The 14,460-nt window shown below is 45.1% G+C and overlaps 1 protein-coding gene across 1 annotated transcript in view; it reads right to left on the minus strand.

Annotated features, from left to right (window-relative positions):
• LOC122561354 (VPS10 domain-containing receptor SorCS1-like) overlaps window positions 1–14,460 on the minus strand; it is a 1,223,550-nt gene that overhangs the window by 186,366 nt on the left and 1,022,724 nt on the right. Inside the window, exon 14 of the mRNA XM_043713087.2 lies at window positions 7,428–7,535. Within this exon, the coding sequence (XP_043569022.2) occupies window positions 7,428–7,535 (108 nt within the window). The remainder of the gene's footprint in view (window positions 1–7,427; window positions 7,536–14,460) is intronic.

Consider the following 14,460-nt stretch of genomic DNA (forward strand, 5'->3'; position numbering starts at 1 on the left):
CTTTGAGCTCTACCACAGTATCCTAGAATTTACTGAAAATCTGTTGCTATCTACATGCATAGGACCAATGAGGGCCAGCTCAGAATTAGCTACCTCCTTCAGTATAGATCAATAGTGCCTGAATTTCAGACACAGAAAAGCAGCCACTCCCACTCAAGGTGACATTCCTCTTGTGAAAATGCTACCCTGAAAATTCAGCAGCCTCAAAGAAATAGGATGAGACCATTCGGCCCAGCTCGTCCACTCTTCCATTTAATATCATCGCGGACAATCTTCTACTCTTCCCACTGCCACCCCATATCCCTCAAATCTCCAGAATACAAAATCCTGGGCATCACAACCTGAAATATGTTCAACGATGGAACATTCATAACCCTGTTGGGTAGAGAATTCCAAAGATTCACAACCTTTAGAGTGAAATAGTTTCTCATCTTAGTCCTGAATGTTTGTTCTCTTGCCCTGAAACTGTGTCCCTCTTTTCTTAGCTCCCCAGCCCTGGGGAAGCAACCTCTCTGTGTTTACCCAGTTAACCAGCTTCATTATCTGAAACAAAGAACTGCCGATGCTGGAGATCTGAGACAATAGCAGAAATTGCTGGAGAAGCTCAGCAAGTCTGTGGAGAGAAAGCAGAGTCAATGTTTCAAGTCCTCTGACCATTCTTAATAGCTCAATACTGATATATATATTAGTTCTGAAGAAGGGTCACTGGACTCAAAAATGTTAACTCTGTTTTTCTTTTCATTGACGCTGCCAGACCTGCTGAGTTTCTTCAGCAATTTCTACTTTTTCCTTCAGAATCCAAAATGTGTTGAATTCTAATTCACTAAACACTGCTGAATCATTAAAATCCCTCCTTGATACACTGGGACTGCTTGGAACAGAGGTCAGCAGCACTAAAGGTTCTTGGTGGAAGATTTCTTGTCTCATTTGGATTCAATTCAATTGCTCGAGGTGGAAGCGATCAGTTCATACCTCCCGGGGCAGGCTACCATACATACTCGAGTAAAAGTCGATCTCATGTAAAAGTCGACACCCTATTTTTGGCCAAAAAGTCTGGAATTTTCCATATATATCGTGTACAGATCAACCCTAGTTCTTCACAGATAACAAATCAACGGTGATCTTATACATAAATGTTACGAGGAAGAAATGAATTTTGTTTTTCATGCTATTATGTGTTTTGATGTACAATTCACACCAACTTGGTGCAAAAGTTTAAGATGCATCAGGTCAGAGTCAGGTCACAACTTCCCTTTGTATGCAGCTCAGCTGAGCTCAGTTCTTCTGCGGCACTTGTGGGATACAGTCATATTACTATGATTCATAGAATCATAGAGATGTACAGCATGGAAACAGACCCTTCGGTCCAACCTGTCCATGCCGACCAGATATCCCAACCCAATCTAGTCCCACCTGCCAGCACCCGGCCCATATCCCTCCAAACCCTTCCTATTCATATACCCATCCAAATGCCTTTTAAATGTTGCAATTGTACCAGCCTCCACCACATCCTCTGGCAGCTCATTCCATACACATACCACCCTCTGTGTGAAAAGGTTGCCCCTTAGGTCCCTTTTATATCTTTCCCCTCTCACCCCCATCTATACCCTCGAGATCTGGACTCCACCAACCCAGGGAAAAGACTTTGTGTATTTATCCTATCCATGCCTCTCAAAATTTTGTAAACCTCTATAAGGTCACCCCTCAGCCGCCGATGCTCCAGGGAAAACAGCCCCAGCCTGTTTACCCTCTCCCTATAGCTCAAATCCTCCAACCCTGGCAACATCCTTGTAAGTCTTTTCTGAACCCTTTCAAGTTTCACAACATCTTTCCGATAGGAAGGAGACCAGAATTGCAAGCAATATTCCAGCAGTGGGACACCCGCACCCACCAACCCCACTGCCCCGTGGTTGAACACTTCAACTTCCCTCCCACCTTGTCAAGGACATGCAGGTCCTGGGCCTCCTTCACCGCCAAACCATTACCACCCGACGCCTGGAGGAGTACAGCTGCAACATGACCTCCCAACTCCTGTACTCAATACTCTGACCAACAAAGGAAAGCATACCAAACGCCTTCTTCACTATCTTATCTACCTGTGACTCCACTTTCAAGGAGCTGTGAACCTGCACTCCAAGGTCCCTTTGTTCAGCAACACTCCCTAGGACCTTACCATTAAGTGTATAAGTCCTGCTAAGATTTGCTTTCCCAAAATACAGCACCTCACATTTATCTGAATTAAACTTCATCTGCCACTTCTCAGCCTATTGGCCCATCTGGTCCAGATCCTGTTGTAATCTGAGGTAAGCCTCTTCGCTATCCACTACACCTCCAATTTTGGTGTCATCTGCAAACTTACTAACCATACCTATTATGCTCACATCCAAATCATTTATATAAATGACAAAAAGTAGAGGACCCAGCACCAATCCTTGTGGCGCTCCACTGGTCACAGGCCTCCAGTCTGAAAAACAACCCTCCACCACCACCTTCTGTCTTCTACCTTTGAGCCAGTTCTGTATCCAAATAGCTAGTTCTCCCTGTATTCCGTGAGATCTAACCTTGCTAATCAGTCTCCCGTGGGGAACCTTGTCAAAAAGCTTAATGAAGTCCATATAGATCATATCTACCATTCTGCCCTCATCAATCCTCTTTGTTACTTCTTCAAAAAACTCAATCCAGTTTGTGAGACATGATTTCCCATGCACAAAGCCATCGTTTTGTTTTTTCTCTTTATTCGTTTCAGGATTAATTGGGCTTCTGCTAATGAAACTGTATTTTGGACTGTAGCATGAATTTCAGCTACTCAAAAATAGTATCCATGTAATAATCGACCTCATAAATTTAATCTTAAAAGGTAATCTAAAAAAATCAACTCTTACTCCAGTATATGCCTCCTGTGTTCCACATTCTCCATGCACAACATTAAATCCCAGTGTTAAATTCCAGTGCAAAGTGAATGGGCTAGAGGGCCTTGTGCTGTGCTGTAGACCTCTATGACTTGATGTGAAATGCTCATAGATGCCAACAGAAAGTAGCCACATGTTTCTTTAGCAGGGTGTTCTGGGAACAAATGCCCAGAAACCTTAAATCCAAAAGGTGCTCATAAGCCATCTGATGTCCCGTAAACTACCTGCACAGCAAATACAAACCTTGAAGTGAAACTATAGCCTCCTTTGTTGAGTTTAAGGTGATGAGCACCTCCCTTCAGTCAGTAGAAGTGTCCCTCCTCAGTAGTGTACAGAATGGTTTGTGTCTCTTCACATGTTCATCAGGGGTTTGTACAGAGGTCAGCTAGACAGGGATCTTGAATCTTTTTAACAAGGATTACCATCACTGTGCTCACTCAAAGCTTATCATTCAACAGAAGGGGCCTGTCACAAGAAACTTGTTACTGACTGGTGTAGTCAGGTCCATCAGTGCCACCTGAGATGTTGTGTGTAGATTGCATTACTAATGCTTCTGACTGGTATTAGCAGAAAATGAGGCTGCAGATGCTGAAGATCAGAATCAGCAAATAATCGGCAAGAAGGCATACTGCCTCACCCCGGGTGCAATGAGTGGTCTCCTCTACATCAGGGAGACAGGATGCCAACTTGCAGATTGTTTCAGAGAACATCTCTGGGACACCTGCACCCACCAACCCCACCGCCCCGTGGCTGAACACTTCAACTCCCCTCCCACCCTGTCAAGGACGTGCAGGTCCTGGGCCTCCTTCACCGCCAAACCATTACCTCCCGACGCCTGGAGAAGGAACGCCTCATATTCCACCTTGGGACCCTGCAACTACACAGGATAAATGTGGATTTCAACAGCTTCCTCATTTCCCCTCCCCCACATTATCCCAGTCCTAAACCTCCAGCTAGGCACCACCCTCCGGACCCGTCCATCACTGCCCCCTCTGACCTATCACCTTCGCCCTCACCTTTATTCGCCTATCGCTTTCTCAGCTACCTTCCCTCAAATCCCACCCCCCTCCCATTTATCTCTCAGCCCCCGGTCGACAAGCCTCATTCCTGATGAAGAGCCTTTGCCCGAAACGTCGATTCTCCTGCTCCTCAGATGCTGCCTGACCTGCTGTGCTTTTCCAACACCACACTCTCGACTCTGATTGGCATTAGCCTAAGGTGCTTCCAAAACGTGGAGAAAAGATACCCCCGTAAGATAGTTAATGGAAGGAAAGCTCATTCTTGTTGAACAGAACTGGTTTATATATTTTCTAATTGACCTGTATGGATACATACTGGAGTAAGTGGGACCTAAATCCAAGTTTCCCGGCTTCGAGGGAGGGACACTATCACTTCTTCACCAGATTCCCTCAGGCTAGGCTTATTACGTAGTACATAATCACGTTACATTGGAATGACTTTATAGTCTCTTGTAAGATCTCTGGGGTTAGACTTAAAAATAACATTATTATTTAGTTACATGGAAGTTAGCAATTGAAACTGGTAAACTCCTCCCAGGAACACTCCTTTATATCTTGAGAATTTGACCTTCTCCCATAATGAGTTAACTCTTCAGGTACCAGCTCAGAGCTATCCAAACCTTTTCCCTCTGTGACCTCATTTTGCAGTAGGAAATTTGTTCCAATCGCTCAGTGGGAACTGGGAGTACGGGAGGACAGCTGTCCAGCTCTTACAACTCAGTCAGAGCTCCATCATGGCCGTTGCTGCTTCAGAGACTGTGACCTCAACATTCCTGCTCATATCCCAACTTGGGATCCTAACTCCCCCCACTTTTTTTAGATTAGATTAGATTAGATTACATTACAGTGTGGAAACAGGCCCTTCGGCCCAACAAGTCCACACCGACCCGCCGAAGCGAAACCCACCCATACCCCTACATTTACCCCTTACCTAACACTACGGGCAATTTAGCATGGCCAATTCACCTGACCCTGCACATCTTTTTTTTTGTGACTGTGGGAGGAAACCGGAGCACCCGGAGGAAACCCACGCAGACACGGGGAGAACGTGCAAACTCCACACAGTCAGTCGCCTGAGGCGGGAATTGAACCCGGGTCTCAGGCGCTGTGAGGCAGCAGTGCTAACCACTGTGCCACCGTGCCGCCCATAAGGCTGGTCCATACAGGAGGCTGGGACTGCAGCCAGGCAATTGGTGGATTGAACAGGCCATCAACGAGTGGCTATGTGAGCTGTAGTATGTATGGATTCATTCCATTTGTGGTTCTTAGTTAGTTAGCAGATATGTGGGGGAGTGATTAGATTAGATTAGATTCCCTACAGTGTGAAAACAGGCCTTTTAGCCCAAACAGTCCACACCGACCCCCTGAAGAGTAACCCACCCAGACCCATTTCCCTCTGACTAATGCACCTAACACTATGGGCAATTTCCCATGGCCAATTCACCTGACCTGCTCCTGTATGGAGCAGCTTTCTTGAACAAGATTTGCCAACCAGCATCGTTTGGACCAAGAAATGGGAAGTGCAGAAGGTCACAGCTGAAGGGAGCAGTTGGTACAGAGATCCCCAAAGTGGGGGGAGTTAGGATCCCAAGTTGGGATATGAACAGGAATGTTGAGGTCACAGTCTCTGAAGCAGCAACGGCCATGATGGAGCTCTGACTGAGTTGTAAGAGCTGGACAGCTGTCCTCCCATACTCCCAGTTCCCACGGAGCGATTGGAACAAATTTCCTGCACATCTTTGGATTGTGGGAGAAAACCGGAGCACCTGGAGGAAACCCACGCAGACACAGGGAGAACATGCAAACTCCACACAGACAGTCACCCAAGGTTGGAATCGAACCTGGGACCCTGGTGCTGTGAGGCTGCAGTGCTAACCACTGAGCTGCACCAGTGCTTGCAAGGGTAGGACATCACGGGAAGGGTGTGTTGAGTGGAGGTACTGTGATAAATGTATGTAACAGTATTCAACTTCAAAAAGTATCATAACGTCAGGATAAACTAGAACAATATAATTCCCAACCAAAATAAAACTAAGAGAAGCTGTGGATGCTGGAAATCTGAAACAAAAAACAGAAAAAAGGAAATCAAAGGTTATGGGGAGAAAGCTGCAAAATGGGGTTGATAAACCTAGCAGCCATGATTGAATGGCGGAGCAGACTTGATGGACTGAAAGGCCTAAATTCTGGTCTTATGTCTTATGGTTTTATGGCCTAAATTGTTGGAGAAACTCAGCAGATCTGGTAGCATCTGTGGAGAGAAATCAGACTTAACATTTTGAGTGCAGTGACCGTCCATTCTGAGGAAGGGTTACCAGACTCAAAACATTAATTCCGTTTCTCCTTCCACAGATGCTGCCTGAGTTTCTCCAGCACTTTCTGTTTGTATTTGATAATGCCTGACCACTACACTCACTTGCCCAAATGGTGAATGCTTCTTGAAACAGCTCAATTATTGTGTATGCTTGGTGCATCTTACCCCTGCATTAAATATTGAGTTGAAACTGCATTCCAGAGACATAATCTGAAACTTCAATACAATGCTGAGGGAACACCACATTGTCGGAAATACCACCTTTTGAATGCAGCGTTAAATCAAGGGCCTATTTGGCCCCTCAAATAGACAAAAACACCTTGGCTGTTATTGTGCACCTACATTAGCTGCCATGTCCCCCTGTATGACACCATGAACTACACGTCCAAAGCAACATTTTGGCTGTGAGATGTATTGGTGTTTCCTAGGGTCAAGAGTATTAAGACAAATTCTTACTTTTAGCTGAACGCCAATGATAAACCCATGAAATCTGTCAGTCTTCCAGTGCAAGAAACTGTCCACAACTGACAACCATCTGATGAAGGAGCAGTGCTCCGAAAGCTAGTGCTTCCAAATAAGTCTGTTGGACTATAACCTGGTGTGTGATTTTTAACTTTGTCCACAACTGGGTATTGTCGACCAGTACAATCAAAAACTGAAAATGTGTTGCTGGAAAAGCAGGTCAGGCAGCATCCAAGGAACAGGAGAAGGGCTTATGCCCGAAACGTCGATTCTCCTGCTCCTTGGATGCTGCCTGACCTGCTGCGCTTTTCCAACAACACATTTTCAGCTCTGATCTCCAGCATCTGCAGTCCTCACTTTCTCCCAGTACAATCCAAAATCAAGTCCCATGTACTGCGATTGACTAAAGCTCAGGGTAGCCATTGCAAAGGACTAAAGAGGAAAGGTGATTGTTTGAAGTCTCCCTGTCTTAGTGAGGGACTAGAAACTCCATAAATTTCCCCAGTTCTTATGCACCAGGGAGTGTTAGATGTGAAATGTAAATGCAAGCTGTAAATATAACCTGTATTTGTAACCACAGTGAAACACCTTGATGTACCACAGTGTCAGAGTTGAATACTATAACATATTTTTATAAGTTTTATGAATACAATACATTTTTACAAAGAAAAGTCTTTTCTTTTTACTTCAGGTTGCTAACGAGGAAATAAAATGTTCTCTACTCACGTCATTACCAGTGTCTCATCTCCTGGTTCACCAAGAACTCCGTCTACAAAGAGAGGAACTGAGGTAAAACTGTATTTACTCCAGCTCTGGCCTTCATCAAAACTCAACCTGGTTCCAACAAACAAAACCAGCAACAGCGTTAGATCGGTAGGTCATGGCAGAGTGAAAAGCATTAACTGAACCAGCACAAATCACCTTCCCTTCACTACATGTTCAGTTAAACATAAAATCTTGAGGGGTTCTTGGCAGGATGGAAGTGGGGGAGTTAATTCCTCTTCTGAGACAATGTAGGACAAAGGGTCACGGTCTAAAAATCAGGGGTTTCCCATTTAAACAGAGATTAAACTAATTTTATTCCTTTCGGAGGGTCACCGATGCAATAAGAATCATGTGGGATGTTCCAGATGGTGAGAGAGTCCAGAGCCAAGCATCCCAGTCTAAGGATATGGGTTGGCCATTTCAGACTGAGATGAGGAAACTTTCTTCACTCAGAGAGCTGCGAGCCTGTGGAATTCACTACCAAAGGAAACTGAAGACAAAATATTGTCACCTTCCAAGTGAAAGATATTTGGGCGAAAGAGATCAAATAATATTTGGAGAAAGTGGGAGGAAGGGATTGAGTTGGATGATCAGCCATGAGTATATTGAATGGAGCAGGATTGAAGGGCTGAAAGGCCTCCTCCAGCTCCTATATTCTATGTTTCAATGAGCCTTTGTAATTCTGATCGCCCTGTTATATACTTTAAACTGGAAAGTGTGTAAAAATAATTTACAAGATTGTTACGGAGATGAGTTATAAGGTGAGGCTGGTGCTGTTTTCCCTGGAGCGTCGGAGGCTGAGGGGTGACCTCATAGAGGCTTATAAAATCATGACGGGCATGAATAGGGTAAGTAGACAAGGTCTTTTCCCTGGGGAGGGGGAGTGCAAAACTAGAGAGCACAGGTTTAGAGTGAGAGGGGAAAGAGATAAAAAGGACCTAAGGGGCAACCTTTTCACACAGAGGGAGGTGCATGTATGGAATGAGAGGAAGTGGTGGAGGCTGGTACAATTGTAGCATTTAAAAGGCATCTGGATGGGGACATGAATAGGAAGGGTTTCGGGGGATATGGGCCAAGTACTGGCCAATGGGACTAGATTAGGTTTGGATATCTAGTCAGCATGGATGAGTTGCACCAAAGGGTCTGTTTCCTGCTGTACATCTCTATGACTCTATGACTTATTCAAAAAAGAAGGGAGACAGAACATCAGTAATGATAGACCAGTTAACATGTCATTGGGAAGGTCTTTGATTTTATTCTGAATGATGTAACAACAGAGCATTTAGAAACACATAGCATACTCGAGCAGAGGGGGTTAAATTCTTGTTAAGCTTTGGGGTGAAAGGTTGTTGTGGAGGAGGTGGGGAACATGGGTTCGAAGTTGCAATCAGATCCGCTATGATTTATTGCACGGCAGAGAAGGCTTGAGGCGATAACCAGCCTCCTTCTGCTGCTGATTTATCCATTTGTATGTCGATTGACTGATTGTAATTTAAAAGGTGAGCATCAAACAGGAAAAGGCTTCTGGCTATCACCATGGAAACGGCAGCAAGTTAACTCAAATAACTAGCTGATTGCAGGCTTTGCTTCTGTTACGTCATTCTGATTTGTTGTATTTTGATGCTGAAGTTTAGTTGTTTTTGATCGAACCTATTCTTTAAAAAAAGACAGGGACAAAATTTCAGATTTTTTAAGAAAGAAGTGCAGGAATGAAATCAGTCTTGTCCTTTTCACGGTTGGAAGAGCTGAGAGCTGTTGCTGGGATGAACGTTAGAAGCTGGTGACAGAGAGACATTAAAGGAAGTCTGGAAATTTGAGATAAATTGGTTGAAGGCCTTCAGTCCATATCCACCGACTGATCTTTTCCATTTGCAATAAATGTAACACACAAACTCCAGCAGATCAGAGGCAAGCTCAGATGAAGAAAGCCCTTTGCCTTATTTGATCTAGAATCACAGTTAAAACCGATCAACCCCTTCCCCCAGGACAAACAGCTGATAACACAATGGTGCTCCTCAAAACCTGTAACTATGCAGGTAGCGTGGGCACTGCACAGGAATAATAATGTTCCTCTTGTAGTGCAAGAAGAAATAACAAATCAGCATTCAGGAGACAGTAAGGACTGCAGATGCTGGAAGCCAGAGTCAGTAGATGTGGAGTGGAAAAACACAGCAGGTGAGACAGCATCCGAGGGGTGGGAAAGTCAACATTTCAGGATGAATCCTCCGTTATTTATAGACTTGCCCCAACATAGAAACAGGAGTAAGACATTCAGCTCTCTCGTCATGGCTTGAAGCCTGTCCTGCCACTTAATGAGCTATCAGTCATTAGCTCCATCCATCTAGCATTTTTTAATTCTCCTGTGAGCTGGCTAGCATGTCCCTAGTTGCCCTTTGAGAAGCTGGGGGCGAGCTGCCATCTTGAGCTGTTGCAGTCCATGTGCTGTAGGTCCACCAATAACGCCCCTGGTGGGGACGGGAGGGGGCAGAATTTCCAGATTGTGACCCAGTGACAGTGAAGGAACAGTCATATATTTCCAAGTCAGGATGGAGAGTGGCTTGGAGGGGAACTTGCAGGTTCCCATATATCCTCCACCTTTGCCCATGTAGATGGAAGTGCTTGTGAGTTTGGAAAGTGTTGTTTTAAGATCTTGGGTGAATTTCTACAGTGCGTCAGCTACTGGTACACACTGCTGCTACTGAGTGTCGGTAGTGGAGGGAGTGGATATTTGTGGGTGTGGTGCCAATCAAGTGGGGGCTGCTTTGTCCTGGATGGTGTCAAGCTTCTTGAGTGTTGTTGGAGCTGCCCCCATCCAGGCAGGTAGGGAGTATTCCATCACACTCCTGACTTGTGCCTTGTAGATGGGGTGTCAAGAGGAGTGTTACTCACTGTAGTATTTTTTAATACCATTGCTGAGCAATGATCCACTGATCTCTGATTTGAAAGGATTAATTTGTCTCGCACCTATTGTTCTTTTGTGAGAGATTCGGAGATCCGGAGATTTCTAAAGGAGGAAAGGTATAGAGAGTTGGAGATGTTGGCTTGGATTTTCCGATGGTCAGATAGCCCTTAGTCCAGTGTAGATTGGAGTTGTGCATTAGAACCTTCACATTGGATCCCCCTCGTAATAAACTCTAAAGGAATTGCTTGAGGAATTTTAGATTCCAATATGCCTGGAACCCTCTGAAAATATCACTTAAACTGGAGAATTCAGTGAGTTACAGAATCATAGAGTCAGAGTCCTGGTGAAATGAAGCAAAGTTACCCAGGAAAAGTTAGACTAATAAAGACGATTAACTCCTGAGTAACTATCCAACTGACCCCATACTTATATCACTCATCCCCAACCCCTGCTTCTTCCAAAGCACCTATACCCCAAACCCCGAGCTGGCACCACCCTGCCTCCCCAGGGTCTGACAGTTTGACCCCACTTTGCTCTAGCCCTGCTACCCTCTCCCATTTCTTCTCCTTGCCTATTCCTGGCAGGGTGTGATTCTGGATCTTCACATTTCAGAATATGGCAGCTGACCGCTGTGGGAAAGGATCTGGTTTGTTTTCCCATGACAGCTCTGCACTCTGAGGGAGCTGTCAGAATGAATATCCCACTCCATATTGCTGAAGGAGCACTGATCGGAATTTCCTGTCAGAAATGTGGAACTCCCTTCTTGCATTAAAACAAAACAGAGTGGCCACATGTGGGAGAGACGCTTCCTCCTCAGAAAGTCAGGCCCAAGGGTCTTATGTTCCAACAATAATCACCAAGATGGTAGAAGACTTCTACTCTTAGGGATGGACATGATACGGATGTAATCGAGGCAAAATCAATACACAGAAGGTGAATTTAAGTTTGGAGGATGGAGAATATAGAGATGGAGATGAGGTAGAGTGACATGAAGCTATAACCAAACTAAAATCAAGATGAGATGTTGTTTACCTGGACTTTTGTAAAGCATTCGATAAGGTTCTGCATGGTAGACTAATTAGTAAAGTTAGATCACATGGGATTCAGGAAGAGCTTGCCAACTGGATACAAAATTGGCTAAATGGCAGGAGACTGGTGGTGGTGGTGGGGGGTGGGGGGTCAGGGTGTGCTTTTCAGACTGGAGGCCTGTGACCAGCAGTGTTCTACAGGGATTGGTGCTGGGTCCTCTCTTGTTTGTCATTTATATAAATGATTTGGATGAGAATATAGGAAGCATTTTTAGCAATTTTGCAGATGTCACCAAAATCAGTGGTATCATGGACAGTGAAGAAGGTTATCTAAGATCACAGAGAGAATCTTGATCAATTGGATCAATAGGCTGAGGAGTTTAATTTGGATAAATGCAAGGTATTGTATTTTGGTAAAACAAACAAGGGCAGGATTGAAACAATTAATGATAGGGCCTTGGATAGTGCTGTAGAACAAAGACCTGGGGGCTCAGGTACATAATTGCTGACAATCTGTGTCATATAGAGACAGGGCAGTTAAGAAGACATTTAGCATGCTTGTCTTCATTGCTCAGACTTTGAGTACAGGAGTCGAGATATCATGATGAGGTTGTACAGGATGTTGGTGAGGCCTCTTCTGGAATACTGTGTCCAGTTCTGGTCATCCTGGTCATTAGAGTAAGGATATAATTAAACTGGAAATAGTTATGAAAACAATGACCAGGATGTTGCCAGGGATGGAGGGTTTGAGTCATAAGAATAGCTCAGATAGATTGGGACATTTTTCACTGTAGTTTAGGAGGTTCAGGGCTAACCATACAGGGGTTTATAAAATCATAAGGGGCATAGATAAGGTGAATAGCCAAGGTCTTTTTCTAAGGTGGGGAGTTCAAAACTAGAGACCATACAATTTAGGTGAGATGAGAAAGATTTAATAAAGACATGAAGAACAATGTTTTTACAAAGAGAATCATTAGTTTGTAGAATGAACTACCAGAGGAAGAGGTGAATAACGTACAGTTACTACATTCAAAATAGTTTGGATATGTTTATGAATAGGAAAGGTTTTGAGGGATGTGGGCCAAATGCAGGCAAATGGTACTAGTTCAGCTTGGGATATCTGCTAAAGACTGCTCTTGTCCTCTCCTTGCTCTTCTTAACTCTCTCTTTAAATCCTTCCCAGCTAATCTGTAACTCTCCATCGCCTCATCTGTACCATCTCGTCTCAACGTCACATAAGCCTCCCTCTTCCACTTAACAAGAGATACAATTTCTTTAGTAAACTACTGTTCCCTTACCTTATCACTTCCTCCCTGCCTGACAGGGACATACCTATCAAGGACACGCAATATCTGTTCCTTAAACCAGCTCCACATTTCAATTGTCTGGATCCCCTGCATTTTGCTACCCCATTCCATGCCTCCTAAGTCTTGCCTAATTGTATTATAATTGCCCTGTGGCTTGTACCTATCCCTTTCCATCGCTAAATTAAACATAACTGAATTATGGTCACTCTCTCCAAAGTGCTCACCTACAACTAAATCAAACACCTGGCCTGGTTCATTATCAAGCACCAGATCCAGTGTGGCCTCCCCTCGTCAGCCCTTCGACATACTGTGTCAGGAAACCCTCCTGTACACTCTGGACAAAAACAGGTCCATCCGACGCTCTAGAGTTATAGCATTTCCAGTCAATTTTTGGGGAAATTAAAGTACCCCATAATGACTACCCTGTCCCTTTCACTCCTACCCAGAATCGTTTTGCTAATCCTCTCTTCCACCTCCCTGGAACTATGCAGAGGCCTATAAAAAACTTGCAGCAGTGTGACCTCGCCTCTCCTGTTTCTAATCTCAGCTCACACTACCTCAGTAGACGAGTCCTCATCAAAAGTTCTTTCAGCCACCATTATACTGTCCTTGATTAACAAAGCCACACCCCTCTCTCCCTTGTACCACCTTCCCTAATCTTAATGAAAAAGCTAAACCCTGGAACCAACATCCATTCCTGACCCTGCTCTATCCATGTCTCCGAAATGGCCACAACATCGAAGTCCCAGGTACCTATCCCATGCTGCAAGCTCACCTACCTCATTTCAGATACTTCTGGCGTTGAAGTAGACACACTTCAAATCAGCTTGCTGTCTGCCAGCACATTCCTGTGACCCTGAAATCCTGTCCCTGTCCTCCATACTCTCATCCTCCTGTGCACTGCACTACACCTCCGGTTCCCATCCCCCTGCTGAGCTAGTTTAAACCCACCCGAATAGCACCAGCAAATGTCCCACCCAGGATATTCGTACCCCTCTGGTTCATGTGACGACTGTCCTGTTTGTAGAGGTCCCACCTTCTCCAAAATGAGCCCCAATTATCCATAAACCTGAAACCCTCCCTCCTGCACCATCCCTGCAGCCACGTGTTTAGCTGATATCTCTCCCTATTCCTTGCCTCGCTCTCACGTGGCATGGGTAACAGACCAGAGATAACAACTCTGTTTGTTCTAGCTCTCAGCTTCCACCCTAGCTCCCTGAAATCCTGCCCTTACATCCCTATCCTGCTTTCTGTGTATGTTGTTGGTACCTACATGGACAACGACTTGGGGCTGGTCACCCTCTCCCTACAGGACCCCAAAGACACGATCCGAGACATCATGGACCTTGGCACCTGGGAGGCAACAACCAACCGCGAGTCTCGTTCGTTCCCAACAAACCTTTTATCTGAGCCTCTAACTATTGAGTCCCCAATGACTAACACTGTCCTCCTTTCCCCTGCAACAGGGACAGACTTTGTGCCAGAGTCCTGCGCCCCAATGCATACCCTTGGTATACATCGCATCATCCCCCGCCACTAACGCCACCTACAAACAGACCCCACTACCAGGGATATTTTTCCCTCCCCACCCCTATCAGCATTCTGAAGAGACCATTCCCTCTATGCCTCCCTCGTCAGATCCACACCCGCCCACTCCTGGCACTTTCCCCAGTCACCGCAGGAAGTGCAAAACACCTCCCCCCTCATCTCTGTCCAAGGCCCCAAAGGAGCCTTCCACATCCATCAGAAATTTACCT

This window comes from Chiloscyllium plagiosum, unplaced genomic scaffold (assembly GCF_037043375.1).
Source record: "Chiloscyllium plagiosum isolate Xiang-an unplaced genomic scaffold, Cpla_swu_hap1 HiC_scaffold_22, whole genome shotgun sequence".
NCBI classification, from domain to species: Eukaryota; Metazoa; Chordata; class Chondrichthyes; order Orectolobiformes; family Hemiscylliidae; genus Chiloscyllium; species Chiloscyllium plagiosum.